Source organism: Phyllostomus discolor, chromosome 5 (assembly GCF_004126475.2).
Source record: "Phyllostomus discolor isolate MPI-MPIP mPhyDis1 chromosome 5, mPhyDis1.pri.v3, whole genome shotgun sequence".
NCBI lineage: Eukaryota > Metazoa > Chordata > Mammalia > Chiroptera > Phyllostomidae > Phyllostomus > Phyllostomus discolor.
In genome coordinates this window covers 28,701,941-28,718,061 of record NC_040907.2, presented here as the reverse complement: position 1 = coordinate 28,718,061, position 16,121 = coordinate 28,701,941, and the positions used below count along the sequence as shown (strand labels likewise).

The 16,121-nt window shown below is 37.5% G+C and overlaps 1 protein-coding gene across 3 annotated transcripts in view; it reads right to left on the bottom strand.

Moving 5' to 3' along the window:
* CCDC30 (coiled-coil domain containing 30) overlaps window positions 1-16,121 on the bottom strand; it is a 98,158-nt gene that overhangs the window by 71,384 nt on the left and 10,653 nt on the right. For all 3 annotated transcript variants that reach the window (XM_036025862.1, XM_036025863.1, XM_036025864.1), the window contains 3 exons: window positions 15,898-16,018; window positions 11,755-11,945; window positions 219-372 (listed from right to left, as the gene is read on the bottom strand). In XM_036025862.1, the coding sequence (XP_035881755.1) occupies window positions 219-372; window positions 11,755-11,945; window positions 15,898-16,018 (466 nt within the window). The remainder of the gene's footprint in view (window positions 1-218; window positions 373-11,754; window positions 11,946-15,897; window positions 16,019-16,121) is intronic.

Below are 16,121 nucleotides of genomic sequence, written 5' to 3'. Positions count from 1 at the left end.
CATAAGGATGTAAAGTACGTACAGGAAATGGAGTAGCCAAAGAACTTATGTGCATGACCCATGGATATGAACAAGGTTGTGTGGATTGCCTGAGGGAGTGGGGTTGCTGGGTGGAGGGGGGCAAAGAGGGAAAATTGGGACAACTGTAATAGCATAATCAACAAAATAGAATTGAAAGAAAACAAGGTCAGAAATGTTCTTCTGTAACTACAGCTTACCTAATTTAGTCTGTTCCTTCTCATTCCCTTGCAGTTCATCAGCAAGCCTTCGGATTTCCTCATGGGCCATCCTTAACCTCTTTGCTATTTGTTCCACATCTCCCTCTATGCAGTTTTGTGATGTTTCATCTTCTTCTGTGTCTTTGTTATGGAACTAAAATAAAAGCATTGTTAGTAATAAAACAAAAAGTATACTGTTAGGACATTGCACTATTTTATACATGTTTAAAAACCAGTAAAGTGACCAACAATATTTCATTTATATGCATCTTTTCATTAAGTTGAACCATACAAATTTGGTGATATTTGATTATTTTTGACCTATAAACATGCCTGTAGTGTATGGGTTTTTGACTTTGTGTAGGAAAGATTTCACAATATGAGTCTGGGTGATTTTGATACTACATTTATTAATGCTGGCGACAGTAAACAAAGGAAAGATTTAGGGTAGAAGTAACAGGAGAGAGCCTAGGCAGAGCTCTGCTTTGGCTCCCTAGAAAAGTTACAGGTAAGGAGTAAGGTAAGGCAGGGCTGCTGTTAGGTCACTGGAAAATAAAAGTCAGAGACAGAAGTGAGTCAAGGAGGGCTGCTTTTAGTTCACCACAAAGTCAGAGAAAATGGGGGTCCCAGACACAGGATCAGTGGGTAAACTCAGGTCAAGTTGCTGCTGCCCACTGCTCCCTGGCTGCAAGTCTCCTTGGGACCCTCAGAGTTATGAAATATTGTAAAAGGTTCATGCCCAGAAAGGGGCGTTGGAGGGCTCTACAGCAAGCCTGCCCTGAGTCTTTTTCCTGAGGGCTTTTTATCGTTTTTCTGCAGGTGAGAAACTTCACCTGAAGCGGGAGGGCTTCGGTAGGTTATGAATCAGCTTCCCAGGTGTATTTTTAACATGCTGATTTGTCACAATGGGAGCATGGGGTGGGGGGTTGGGAATATTCTTTGGTCCACTATACTTTTATCTTGAGTCTATCTGGCTTTAAATGAGGTTTTTGTTATTTGTTCCCCTGACTTCATCTATCCTTGGGTTTAGCTGACACAAATGACATTAATTGGGCATCTGTGCTCTATGTCCTGGACTAGGGAAATTTAAACTAGGTATTCTTTGGTTAGGAAGGAGAGTTATAAACCATTCACTCTCAAGTGTCTTTGGTTAGGGGAGATAAGCTCTTGAGATTCACAAGCTGGCTGTAAGTTGCTCAAACTGTTTGGCCTTGTTTCATTTTCTTGTCTCAGTTTCTCCATGCCACTTACGCAGGAATTTTTCTAGCTTCTTACTATTCCATTTCAAACTGATCATATTTAAAATACTGTGCTTTACTATGGAAGTGGAGGAGTGGGCTGCATGGAGAGGGGTGAGGGAGGAAAACTGAGACAACTATATTAGCAAAATCAGTAAAATCTTTTTTAAAAGGAAAATAAATAAAATAATGTGCTTTACATTTTAAAGGACTCCTCAAAAGAGCTTCAAACATATTTGGAAAGTATGTACTGTCCCAGTGTGATTTTTCCACATTTTCCAAATGTGTATTATATCCTTACAAAATGCAAGAGTTTCTTCTTTCTTACTGCTGTGTAATATTCCATTGCGTAAATGTACCACAGTTTTTTTATCCACTCATCTCTTGATGGGCCCTTCAGCTGTTTCCAAATCTTGGCTATTATAAATAATGCTGCAATGTACATAGGGGTACTTATATTCTTTTGAATTGGTATTTTGGGTTTCTTCAGATAAATTCCCAGAAGTGGAATTGCTAAATCTTACCTTTTGCAACAGCATGGATGGACCTGGAGAGTATTATGTAAGTGAGATAAGAGAGTCAGAAAAAGATAAATACCACATGATTTCACTTATATGTAACATGAACAAAATAAACAATCAAAATAGAAACAAACTCATAGACACAGAAAACACACTGACAGCTATCAGAAGAGAGAGGGCTAGGGTGAAAAAGGTAAAGAGATTAGCAAAAATAAATACTCATAGAAAGACCGTATAGTGACTACAAGAGGAAAGGGAGCGTGGTAAATCGTGACAGAAAGAGACTTGACTTTGCATGGTGAACACACAATACAATTTACAGGTGATGTAGTATAGAATTTACACCTGAGACCTATATAATTTTATTAACCAGTGTTACCCCAATAACTTCAATAAAAATTAAGTAAGTTATGCTAATATAATATACAGTGTGGTAGCTATAACACTGTACTGCATATCTGTAAATTGTTGAGTAGACCTTAAAAGTTCTCATCACAAGAAAAAAATTCCATAACTACATATTGTGATGCAAATTAACCAGGTTTATTGTGGTGGTCATTTCTTGATGTATACAAATATTAAACCATTATGCTGTGCATGTGAAATAATAAAATTGTGCATATCAATTATACCTTAATAAAAAGTAAACAAAATGGAAAAAAATCCATAAGGTTTTATAAAAAAGTAATTGCTAGAGTTGATTCCTTACATATAATGTCCAAAAACAAGCAAAATTAAACTACTACATATATTGTTCAAAAATGCATGCCTCTGTGGGGAGGAAGGGGGCTGTGATCAGAAAGGTATATGAAGGAAGATTAGCAACGTTATATTCTTGACAGGACCAGTGGCCACATGGCTGTTCGCTCTACAACTGTTAAACTGTAGTTTTTAAGCTTTATAATTTTTCTGCATATACTTATTTCACAATAAAAATTTAAAACTCTTTGATTTGTGGCATTAAATATCATCTCTTCATTCTGTTATCCAACAATAGAGTGGTTAAATAAATTTTGATACATACATTCAAAAGAGTATATATGTTGTCAAAAAAGACTAAGGCAAATCTATAGGCACTACTATAGAAAGTAAAAACAATATGCATAGTAGAATATATTTTCTATTTAAATGGGTAAAATTTTTCTAGGATACATAAAAAATTGTTGGCAGTGGAGCATAAGACTGGAGCTAAGGATTTGGGGGGAGAAGATAATTCATTTCTCATTCAATGTTATAGTGCTTGAATCTTTTTTACTATGTGCCTGGATTAAATCAGAAAACTAACAAATTAAAAACAGATGTTAAGTAAAATATAGTTAGTATACAGATCAGGACTTGTAATATTCCTTGGGCTTCCAAGTCATCACATGTGGCCCCATTTTGGTTGGAATGACTCTCTCATCTACTTTATGCACAGGTAAATTCAACATTAGCCTATGCAAAACAAAACTAGGGAGGCAGTGAAATGTTTACAAGTTATATTTCATAACATTTGATAATAAAACCTGTCAAGCATTTGTTTTAATTCTTTCTGTCCATTATTAGGAAAACTATGACCTAACGGTGAAAGGGTAGATAGGATTAGAGTCATCCAAGACTTGACCTCCAATGTCAATTTGTTTTATAGACTCCATCTCCTTAACGACTGCTTAGTTCATCTTCCTTTCTCTAGTTATACTCTGAGCCTTGTTTGGTTCTCATTAATTAATTATTATATACCTTGCCCTAAAATCCCTGCTCCCAATCTGGCCCCTATCCAATCCATCCTTCCACTGTGGCCAGTACTTTTTTTCTAAAATGCAAATCAGATGATGTTACTCACCTCTTAAAATCATTTAGTGACTCTTCAGACCATCTATAACCAGTCAATCATTCATATATTCAAACATTTTTATTCTTATAGTATCTTCCAGGACCATTGCTGGGTACTAAGTCCAAACTCTTTATCATATGAATCCCACATGATGCGGTTCCTGAGATATCTCCACTTTTCTCAGCATTCATTCACATAAACCAGTCTGAACTATACACTATTTTGTCTTTCCACCACCAGAAATGTCTTTCCCTGTATCTTCATCTAGATAACATCTATTCAGCTTGAAAATACTACTCAACATCGCCTCCACTGGAAGTCTTTTTACACATCCTGTCTAACTCAGCTCCTCTCCTGAGTTTTCCTAGTTTCTTTTTTCTTGTGAAAATATATTTTAAAAATATTTTGTTTATGCTATTAGAATTGTCCCAATTTTCCCCTTTGCCCCCCTCCCCCCTACTCCATTCCTCATTCCCACAGTCAATTCCACACCATTGACTATGTCCACGAGTCATATATACATGTTCTTTGACTAATCCCTTCACCTTTTTTCAAACAGTCCCCACCTTCCCCTTCCCCTCTTATAGCTGTTAGTCTGTTCCATGTTTCTGTGCCTCTGAGTCTGTTTTGGTTGTTAGTTTATTTTGTTAATTAAATTCCAATTATAAGGAAAACCATATGATATTTGTCTTTCATTGACTGGCTTCTTTCATTTAGTATAGTAGCCCCCGTTTCAATCCATGCTGTTGCAAAAGATAAGAATTTCTTCTTTTTAACTGCTGCATGGTATTCTATTGTACAAATTACAGCTTTTTAATACACTAAACTACTGATGTGCACTTAAGACTGTTTCCAAATCTTGGCTATTTTATAATAAATAATGCTGCTATAAACATAGGGTGCATATATTCTTTGAATTTGTGTTTCAGGATTCTTAGGATATATACCCAGCAATGGGATCACAGGGTCAAATGGCAGTTTCATTTTAATTTTTTTGAGGAAACTCCAGTTTTCCACAGTGGCTTCACCAGTCTGTATTCTCACCAACAGTGCATAGGGTTCCCTTTTTTCCACATCCTCGCCAGCACTTGTTTGTTGACTTATTGATGATAGCCATTTTGGCAGGTATGAGGTGATATCCCATTGTGGTTTTAATTTTTATTTCTATGATGACTAGTGATGTTAAGCATTTTTTCATATGTCTATGGGCCATGTGTACGTCCTCTTTGGAGAAGTGTCTATTCAGGTTCTTTGCCCATTTTTAATTGGATTGTTTGTCTTCCTGGTGTTGAGTTGAGTTCTTTATATATTTTGGAGATTAAACCCTTGTCCAATATATTATTGATAAATGTGTTGTCCCATACAGTGGGTTCCCTTTTCATTTTGCTGATGGTTTATTTAGCTGGGCAGACGCTTTTTAATTTGATGTAGTCCCATTTGTTTATTTCTTTGTTTCCCTTGCCCTAGCAGATATATCAGCAAAAAGTATTCCTACATATCTGAAATTTTACTGCCTATGTTTTCCTCTAGGATTTTTATAGCCTCATGGCACATATTTAAGTCTTTTATCCATTTTGAGTTTATTCTGGTGTATTGTGCACGTTGGTAGCCTAGTTTCTTTTCTTTTTTTTTTTTTTTTTTGCAAGTATTAGTCCAGTTCTCCCAACACCATTTATTGAAGAGACTGTCTCTACTCTATTGCACGCTCTTCTCTCCTTTGTCAAATATTAATTAACCTTAAAGGTATGGGTTTATTTCTGGGCTCTCTGTTCTGTTCCATTGATCTATATGTTTATTCGTATGCCAGTACCAGATTGTTTTTAGTACAGTGGCCTTACAGTATAGTTTGATATCAGGTACTGTGATCCCTCTTTGTTCATCTTTCTCAAGGTAGCTGAGGATATTCAGGGCCTTTTTTGGCTACCTACACATTTTTTGATATTTGTTCTATATCTGTGAATTATGCCATTGGTATTTTAATAGAAATTGTGTTGATTCTATGGATTGCTTTGGGTAGTATGGGCATTTTAATGATGTGAATTCTTCCAATCCATGAACACTTCCACTTATTTGTATCTTTCTCAGTTTATTTCTTCAGTGTCTTATAGTTTTCTAAGTATAGGTCTTTTACTTCCTTGGTTAAACTTATTCCTAGGTATCTTATTTTGTTGTTGCAATAGTAGATGGGACTGTTTTCTTGGTTTCTTTCTGATAGCTTAATATGGGTGTATTAAAATGCCATCAATTTCTAAGTATCAATTTTGTATCCCGCTACTTTGCCAAGTTCATTTATTAGGTCTAGTAGTTTTTTGGTGGAGCCGATAGGATTTTCTATGTACAATATCATGCTGTTTGTGAACAACGAGTTTTATTTCCTTCTTTCCAATTTGGATGCTTTTTATTTCTTCTTGTCTGATGATTGTGGCTAGGACTTCCAGTACTATGTTGAATAAGTGGTGACAGCAGATATCCTTGTCTTGTTCCTGATCTTAAGGGAAATGTTTTAGTTTTTGCCCATTGTGTATATTGTAGTTTTCATGTATGGCCCTTATTATGGGAGTTGTGATCCTTCTATTCCCACTTTACTGAGAGTTTTTATCATAAATGGGTGTTGGAGTTATCAAATGCTTTTTCTGCATCTATTGATACAATCATGTGATTTTATCTTTCATTTTAATTATATAATGTATCACACTTATTGATTTGTGAATATTGTATTAACCTTGCACCCCCAGAATAAATCCCACTTGATCATGGTGAATGATCTTTTTGATGTATTGCTGGATTCAGTTTGCTAATATTTTGTTGAGGATTTTAGCATCTCTATTCATGAAGGATATTGGCCTACAGTTTTATTTGTTGTCTTAACCCAGTTTTTGAATTAGGATAATACTGGTCTTGTAAACAAAGCTTGAAAGTCTTCTGTCTTCTTGAATTTTTTGGAATAGTTTGATGATAGGTGTTAGTTCTTTTTTGTGTGATTGGTAAAATTCCCCTGTGAAGTCATCTGGACCAGGACTTCTGTTTGCTTGGAGTTTTTTGAATGCTGCTTCAATTTCATTAGCTGTTATCAGTCTATTCAGATTTTCTGCTTCTTCCTGAATCAGTTTTAGAAGACTGTGTCTCCAGATATTTATCCATTGCCCAGTTTGTTTAACTTCTTAGTATATAGTACTTCACAGTACTATAGGAAGTTCATAGTACTTCCTTACAGTCCTTTGTATTTCTGTAATATCAGCTGTTACTACCCCTCTTTCATTTCTAATTTAATTTTTGTCCTCTTTTTTTCTTGATGAATCTGGTTAAAGGTTCACCAATTTTATCTTTTCAAAGAACCAGCTCCTGGATTCATTTATCTTTTGAATTTTTCTTTAAGTCTCTATGCCATTTATTTCCACTGTGATCTTCATTATTACCTTCCTTCTGATCATTCTGGGCTTTGTTGTTGTTTTTCTAGTTCATGTAGGTATAAGATTACATTACTTATTTGAGATTTTTCTATTTCTTGAGGTAGGCCTGTAATGTTATGAACTTTCCTCTCAGGACTGCTTTTGCTGTGTCCCATAAGTCTTGGGTTGTGTGTTCATTTTCATTTGTTTCCAGGTACTTTTTGATTTCTTCCTTGGTCTCATTGATGACCCACTCATTATTTAATAGCATGCTATTTAGCCTCCATGTTTTTTAATGAGATTTTTTTAATTAAGGTTGATTTCTAGTTTCATGCCATTGTGATCTGTGAAAGTACTTGATATTTCAATTTTCTTGAATTTGTTAAGACTTATTTTGTGTCCTATCATTTGGTTTGTCTTTGAAAATGATCCATGTGTACTTGAGAACAATGTGTATTCTGCTGCTTTGAGATAAAATGTTCTGTATCAATTAAACTCTCATTTGTTCTAATATGTCACTTAAGGTCACTGTTTCCTTGTTGATTTTTTTGTTTGGAAGATCTATCCATTGGTGACAGTGGATTGTTGCTATGCCCTACAGTGATTGTATTGCTGTTGATCTCTTCCTTAAAGTCCATTAAGATTTTCTTTATATATATAGGTGCTCCTATATGGGTGTATATATATTTACAAGGATTATATCCTCTTGTTAGATCAATCCCTTTAGTGTTATGTTGTGACCTTATTTGTCTCTGGTTATAGCCTTTGTTTGCAAGTCTATTTTGTCAATGTATGAATTGCTGTCCCAGTTTTTTTTTAATCTCCATTTGCATGGAATATTTTTTTTTCTATCCCTTTACTTTCAGCTTGTGTAAATGTTTTGTTCGGTGGTTGGGTCTCTTGTAGACAGCATATATGAGTCATGTTTTCTTATCCATTCAGCTACCCTATGCCTTTTATTTGGAGCATTTAATCCATTTATATTTAAGGCTATTCGTGACAGGTACTTTGTCATTTTATTCCTTGATACCTATGTATAAAGCTTTCTTCTTAAAGCAGTCCCTTTACTATTCCTTGCAATGGTGGTTTGGTATTAATGGACTCCTTTAGCCTTTTTTATTCTTTTGGTCTGGGAAGCTCTTTGTTTTGCCTTCTATTTTAAATGGCAGTCTTGTCAGATAGAGTCATCTTGGTTGCAGATCTTTGCTTTTCATTACTTTGAATACTTTATACCAATCTTTTCTGGTATGAAGTGTTTCTTTGAGAAATTACCTGACAGTCTTATTGGAACTCCGTTTTGGGTAACTGACTGCTTCTCTCTTGCTGCCTTTAAGATTCTCTTTTTGTCCTTAAACTATGACATTTTAATTATGATGTGTCTTGGTATGGGTCTCTTAGGATTCATCTTGATTGGGACTCTCTATGCTTCCTGAACTTGTGTGACTTTTTCCTTCACCAAGTTGGAGAAGTTTTCTGTCATTATTTCTTCAAACAGGTTTTCTATCCTTTGCTCACTTTCTTCTGCTGGTATCCCTGGGATATGGATATTGTTATGTTTCATGTCGACCCAAAGTTCCCTTAAACCCTCCTCGTTCTTTTTGTCTTTTTTTTTCTTGCTCTGATTGGATGTTTTCTACCTTGTCTTCCAAATTGCTGATTCAGTCCTCTATTTCATCTAGCCTGCTTTTCATTCTTTCTAGTGTATTCTTCATTTCAGATATTGCACTTTTCATTTCCATGCTTCTTATTTATAGTTTCTATGTCCTTTTCCATAGTAATGTTGTTCCCATTAAGTTCCTTGTAGTTCCAAGTTCCTTGAGCATCCTTATAGCCATTACTTTGAACTCTATGTCAAAGTGAGTTGACATAGAGTGATCAAGTGTTTGCCTCAATTTCATTTAGCTCTTTTTCTGGGGGTCCCTCCATTTCTTTCATTTGGGGGATGTTTCCTTGTCTCATTTTAGCTGACTCTTTTTGTTTGTTTCTATGTATTAGATCTGCTTTGACTCCCTGTCTTCATGGAGTGGCCTTATAAGGTAGGAGTCCTATGGGACCCAGTGGTGCAGTCTCCTTGATCTCCTGAGCTGGATGCTCTAGGAATGGTCCTTGTGTGAGTTATGTGGGCTCTCCTCTTATATTTGGGTCTTGATTGTTGTTAGCCTGTTTGTTGGTCTCCCCTCTGGCTGGCTGACCACCCAGCTCAACCCCCACCACATCTTGTATGCTGTTGTACAGGTCCTGACAGATCAAAACAAAACAACATAAAAACCAGAACCAAAATAAGCAAAAAAAGCCTCCAACAATAACAGCAAAATCAACAATAGAGCAAAGAATAATAAAAATGGAAAGAGAAATAGAATAGTAAAAGAAAAAAAATGAATGAGAAGACCAAAGAAAAAAATGATTATAAGGGTAGAGAAGGAAGAGAAACAATAAGAATAAGGAATAGAAAGAGGAAATGGCCAAAAAAGAACAAAGAAAGGGAAAGAATAAAAAATAAGAAAAAGAAAGAGGGAAAAATGGAGTAAGGAAGAGTAAAATAAGAGATATGAAAGAAAAATATTTAAAAATTGAAGAAATGGAAAAATTATTAAAAAGGTTAAAAAATAACAAAAAATAACGTAAAAGAACAAAGTGGGATTCATCTCAGCAGAGTTTAGTGATTGCTTGCTGGGTTCTCCCTTTGGATACAGCTCTGATATTGTCTGAAGCTGGTGTAAGCCAATGTCAGATGCTGTCTACATCTAGCCCTCAGCAGCCTGTTCAAAGTTACAAGCAATCCACAGTTTGTGGCTGTCTCCTCAGGGCCTGGCTGTACCCGGCATGGGCCATGATGTACTGGAAGGCTGGTTTTTATCAGCACAGGGCCCGGGTGTGGGTCAGCTGATGGCCAAAGGCACTGCAGGATCTACCTCCACGTGTCTCCACCTGCTGTCATTCTTAGTCTAGCCACTGACCTGTTTCTGAGAGGGCTTCTGGTGGAATCAGGAGGATGCGATGCAACCCTTGGATCTCCTGAGGGAGGTGCTGTTCATACTTCAGGGAAGGTGGTGGGTGTGTTCTCCTATCCCCACACCACAGGTCTGAGTCTGTCCCAGATTATTTCCCTGAACTCAGTAAGGCGGAGCCCATAGTAGGAAAGTGGGTGGGGGTTCCAGCGCCCAGTGTTTGGGTTTGCCAAACACTAGGAGGGGGTTTCTAGGGCTCTCCCATGATGGGGAAGTGCCAGTTTGGTTCCTAGGGAAGTGTATGAAATGGCTGTGCCTTAGAGCCAATCTCTGACACCCCAAGTCTTCCTATGTTGCTGTCTCCTCAGCAGGAGTTAAGATGCAGGCTGGGGGAAAAGTAAGAAAAAAAAGATGCAGGGTGGGGTGAACAGGATTACAGAGTCTCCTTGATCTCGATCTCCTTGGCTGAGAAGTGACCCACAGGGTGGGGTGATTGTTTTTCCACTGGGAGTGGCTTGTTCTTCTAAGCAAAATGGCTGCTGCAGTCATTTTTCAAGGTATGTCCCAGCATAGGGAACCCAGTAGCCGTTTCCCTACCTCTCTCCCCAAAACCTCCTACTACCGAGTCTGCTCAGATGACTTTGATCCACACTGCTCACCCTTCACCCAAGCCCAAGGTGAGTGGCTGAGAATGAGAAACCTGTGCTTTGGCCCCCTTAGGAAAAAAATAACAGTGTCTTTGTCTCCAGCGAGTTGCGTCTCTCCCTGGCAAAAACCCTGCAGCCTTTCGCTGCTGGATGCTATGTGGGCAGCTCATCATGACACTGGTGCTCAGTGCTGGGGAGCCTGGACTGCGGTCCAGGCTTTACTCCTCTCAGGGGGAAGCTTCCACTGCTGCGCTGTACCTTGGCCTGCTGCCTGTGGGAGTGGTGCCAGCCCCTTTTGCATCCCTGCCCTTCCTACCAGTCTCAAGGTGGTTTCTGCCTGTCCTTGGTTAAGGGTCTCCTCTTCAGGTAGTCTTCAGTTGTTTCTTTCAGGTGGCTGTTCCCCTCTTCATTTTTAGTTCCAGTTTGGTTCTGGGTGGTAGTATGAGAAAGATCCTCCTAGTACATTGCCATCTTTCTCCTAGATTCAGGTTTTCCTAGCTTTCTGTGCCTTCCTTTCTCATAGTACTTTCCACACTGAACTATAATGGCTGGTTTATTCCTTTCCCTCACTAGCTTGTTCCTTGCAGTCCAGATCATGTCTACATATCTAATTTCACTTTGTTTCTACGTCCACTAGCACAAAGCAGGAACATGGTAAGTTCTCAATAAATAATAACAATAATGTTCATTAATGTGTGAGGTACTGCTCTAGAGCTTTATATACATTAAGTTATTTCATCTTCATGATCATCTCATAGAGTAGTTAAGTTGATCCCAGATTTTATAGATGAGAAAATCAAGGCTCATAAAAGTTAACTAACTTCCTCAAGGACAAAGGAAGACCACCCAACCTAAAGCCTGTATTCTTACTTACTGTTAGGACTGGCCTTCTGATGTTTTGATGAATAAATGATTAAGTGAACAAATGCATTTTAAAACTGACTGCCTCTTATTCAATTATCTTGTTAATTTTGGAATACCTGGGGAAATTCTTTCTGTAGGTTACTGCTCAGACATCTCTGTGGCTCTGGCTTTGAGTCCGCAAGTGCCAGTGTACTCAAGAGTTTACTTCTTTCTACCCGTAAGTATGTAATCTGTTCACTGGGGCTACTCAGAGCTATTTCAGAGCCCTCTTGATACAACATTTCTTCAACCTCCTTTATTTGCGCTTCTGTTAGGAAGAAATAACAGAAACAAACTTAAAAGAAATACAGTTAAATAACTAGTCTATAAGATGTTAAATGAATTCTTAATTAGATAACAAATTAATTTTTAAAATAAGCTATAATAATACTACTACGCTTCTCCCCATCTCTTTGGGGTGTTTGCAAACTTTCAATATTATAACAAAAAAAGTAGTGGGAAAAGTTCTCAAAAGCAGTAGATGTCCTTGCTACTTGGAGAAATTTAAAATGTGTTCTTGGGCCCTGGCTGGCGTAGCTCAGTGGATTGAGCGTGGGTTGCGAACCGAAGTGTCGCAGGTTCGATTCCCAGCCAGGGTACATTCCTGGGTTGCAGGCCATAACCCCCAGCAACCACACATTGATGTTTCTCTCTCTCTCTCTCTATCTCCCTCCTTTCTCTCTCTAAAAATAAATAAATAAAAACTTAAAAAAAATAAAATGTGTTCTATAACTTTAAAATTTGTTTATTGAGTGCTTACTATGTGGCAGGTATTATACTAAGTATCTGAGATAAATTTATCTTATCTAATCCTTACAATGACCCAATGATACAGGAATTATCCTTTTATGAGAGGAGGACTCAGACACCAAGAAACCAAATAACTTGCCCAAGGTGACTCAACTAATCTTGCCAAGTTCTTGGTGGTTTCAATATTCTAGTACCCTGCCTTGCCTGTCCTTTCACCAGCTAACTTCTAAAGATCTAGTCCACTACCCTAATTTGGCTACCTACTCCATAGTCATTCCCTAGGCGTTGTCATTAGCAATAACTGTAGCCTCTCCCTAGTCTCAACTCCAAGCATCCTATTCTCCAATTATTCCTTCCCGTGTATTTCTAGTAGCACGATTTCAACAATTTTTCAAACATACTAAAAACTACAATCCATTGACTTTAAACACTTCTCAATGTCCCTTACCCCACTCCCGTTCTCATTTAGTTTCTTACCCAGCTTAGATTCTATAGTGTGTCACTATAATCACTCCCTTGAAAACACTCATAACTCCCTTGCCCCTGTTTCCTTCCATTATATTTGGTTGGCAAAACTCCAGTCTGTTTAAATCCAATTCTCCAACTCTTTTGCACCTTACTGCAGAATCTGAATGTGGCTGGATGAAACTGCACAGCCAGTGCTCATTGATTTTATGTTAAATTCATGTCTTCTGATCTCAGGCAAGCTCCTACTTCTGCCTAGCAGTCCTCCTGCATTTCTCTGGTCATCTCCCTGTCATTCTCTAGAGACCTAGACCATTATTTCAATCCTTTCCCTAGTCAAATCTCCAAACCTTTCTCAGTCTTACTCTATGCTGAATGCACTGCCTCTTATTTCATGGAGAAAAAGAGAAGCACTCTGTAGAGAACATCCACAAACTCCTCTTACCAAATCTTCCAACTCCTACATACTTTTCCCTCTTGTGAGATTTAATGTACATACGCTTGCTACTAAGGCTAGCCCCTCCCCTTGTGCACCGGATCTCAGGATCTCATTCCCTCTTATCTCAAAGATAATGCTCTTCCAATTGACTCCTCTCTCTATCAAGCTTTCTTCTCAGCTAAGCATTATAATCATCTTAGAGGCATGCTATATATCCCAAAACAACAAAAACAATTAAACAAAAACCTTCCTTCAACCTCATTGCCCCCTCTAGCTTCTGTACCATTTCTTCATTCTTCTTTACAGCACAACTTCAAGAAAGAATTTATCGTACCCATGTCCCCTCTTCTACTCCTACCACTCCAGTCAGGCTTTCATATCCACTACCCCACAGACACAGCTCTCATCAAAGTACTAATGACCTCCACGTGGCCAGGCCCAATGGTCCATATGTGTCTTCATTCCACCTAGCATACTAGTGGCATTTGACCCAGTTGTTCACATCCTTTTCTTAAAACACTTTTGTCATTTCTCTTCTGAGACACCATACTCTACTGTTTTTCCTTCTATTTCGAGTGCCACTCTTTCTTGGGCTCCTTGGCTGATTTCTCACCTTTCTAACCTCTAAACACTAGAATAAGCCAGCCCTGAATCTTCTTTTCTTCTTTTCTCTCCCTAGATTATTTCCTATAACCTCAAGGCTATGGTATAAGGCTATAACCTCAAGGTATTAGCTATGTGCTGATGACTCCCAAATGTACATCTCAATTGCACTGAATTGCCAATACATACATAATTGCCTACTTGACACTTCCACTTGGATGTGTAATATAGACCTCAAAATTTACATGTCCAAAAGCAAACTGTCTCCCCCAAATGGCACCTCCCATATTCTCTCCATCTGAACAGTTAGGAACTCCACTATTCTAACTGCTCAAACCTAAAAGCTTTAGGTTACCAGTGATTTCTCTGCTTTTCTCCCACCCGATATTATCAAATCATATTATCTCTGCCTTCAAAACATAATCCTTTATATAAGCATTTCTGATGTGATTGACATGTATCCCTAAAAAGAAAAACAACTTTTATTTCATAAAACTGTTCACTAAAAATAATAGAGCTTATTAAAAACATTCTATAGACCACTTACAACCTTTGTCACTGGATAACTAGAGTGCTATAAAAGACATTAACAATCATAATAATTATAGTGGTACATTTAAAGAGATATGTCAAATTCCTAAAAAGTAAAGGAATACTATAGTAAGTATGAAAATGTGTTTTTTTTTTAAATAATCAAGCTTGCTTTAGAGAGTTGAGTCTGCAGAGTTATGGAAATAAAGTCAGAATGCACAAAGATCAGGGATATCTTTGCAATGAGCACTTCCAAGGCAAAAACATGTAGCCAAACTGAGCCCCAAAGAATGGGGGATGAATGGGATTTATGAAGAAATTTTCAAGGCTTGCTGGTAGCCCAAATCATTAACATGCTAGGGAAAATTGTATATAAACTTCCACATTATAATGAGATCATTCCCCTATTTACCAATTTTTCGTAAGCTAACTTATGCTGGCAGTAAGACAGATAGTATCTCCTGTTTCTGGCAATGACCCCGGAATAACTCTCCTGCTGAGAGTAACTAAAAATGCTGGGAGAGGAGAAGCAGATCTGAGAGTTTAAACTCCCACTTTTCAATGGTCACCAAATAAAGCCTGTGCTGTGTAACAAGAACAACAATAATAGAAATAATGCTGAAAGAAATTAAAGAAAACTCTTCAAATGCAACCATTATATGAACTAAAATAGAATGCAAGCTTTTAAACAGCAGGAGAAAATTCAACATACCCAATGGAAAACAAGGGAGAGAAAAAAAAGAAACGAGAGCATGGAAAAATGACCTATGATTAACTCAACCTTCTCTGTACCTCAGAGTCACAATAAAGAAAAAATTTGCCCATCATCAAACCCTCATAAATAAAGTTCTAAAGGGAAAAAAGGGAAAATGATCCCAATTGAAATATCTGAGATGCAGGGAAAAATACTGAGAAAAGAAGTAAGAAATAAGTGGTAAATATAATCATTGACCACATACAATAATACTAATTTGGGGGGCTAAACAAAGTAGAGTAATAACATAAAGGGTCCTATCCGTATCCTCCCTTATCGCTTTAAAGTGCTTAATAACTATCTCCCAAGTCCTTGCTGTTCTAGGTACTTGATAAGGCAGGAGCTGTGGGGAACACAGAGGCCGCACTAAGACTAGGACATGATCTCCGCCCTAGGGGAGTGACACAGGTGATGACGACACAATGTGGTAGGGCTGCAGCAGGCGCTGAAGGAAATAACCATTCTGCACTCTCTCACACACATTTCAGAATATTTCAGATTACATACTTTAAAAAGGCAGGCAGAAAATACATCTTAAACATTACATGTACTTTTGTAGTGTGGAGGGCATGTAGTATTTTTCCCCTTCCTTCTACTTTTATACATTTCTCCAATTTTCTAATTGTCACATATTAATTTTTATAATTAAAATCGCATTTTTACAAAAAGAAAAATTACCCTGTTTGAGTTGGAGCTCTTTGAACTCATGCCTGAGATGTTTGTTTTTGTTTTCATAATCGTGAGAAAGTGATTCTCTTCCCTCCGGCAAATTACAGACATGGTTTGCATAATTTCCCACCTAAAAAGAAAACAATACATTTCCTTACTTTGTCCATGGTCCATGGTCCATATTTTAACCCCTATTAAAAGTCTATTAAGTGAAAGAGCCATTAAGAGATCAC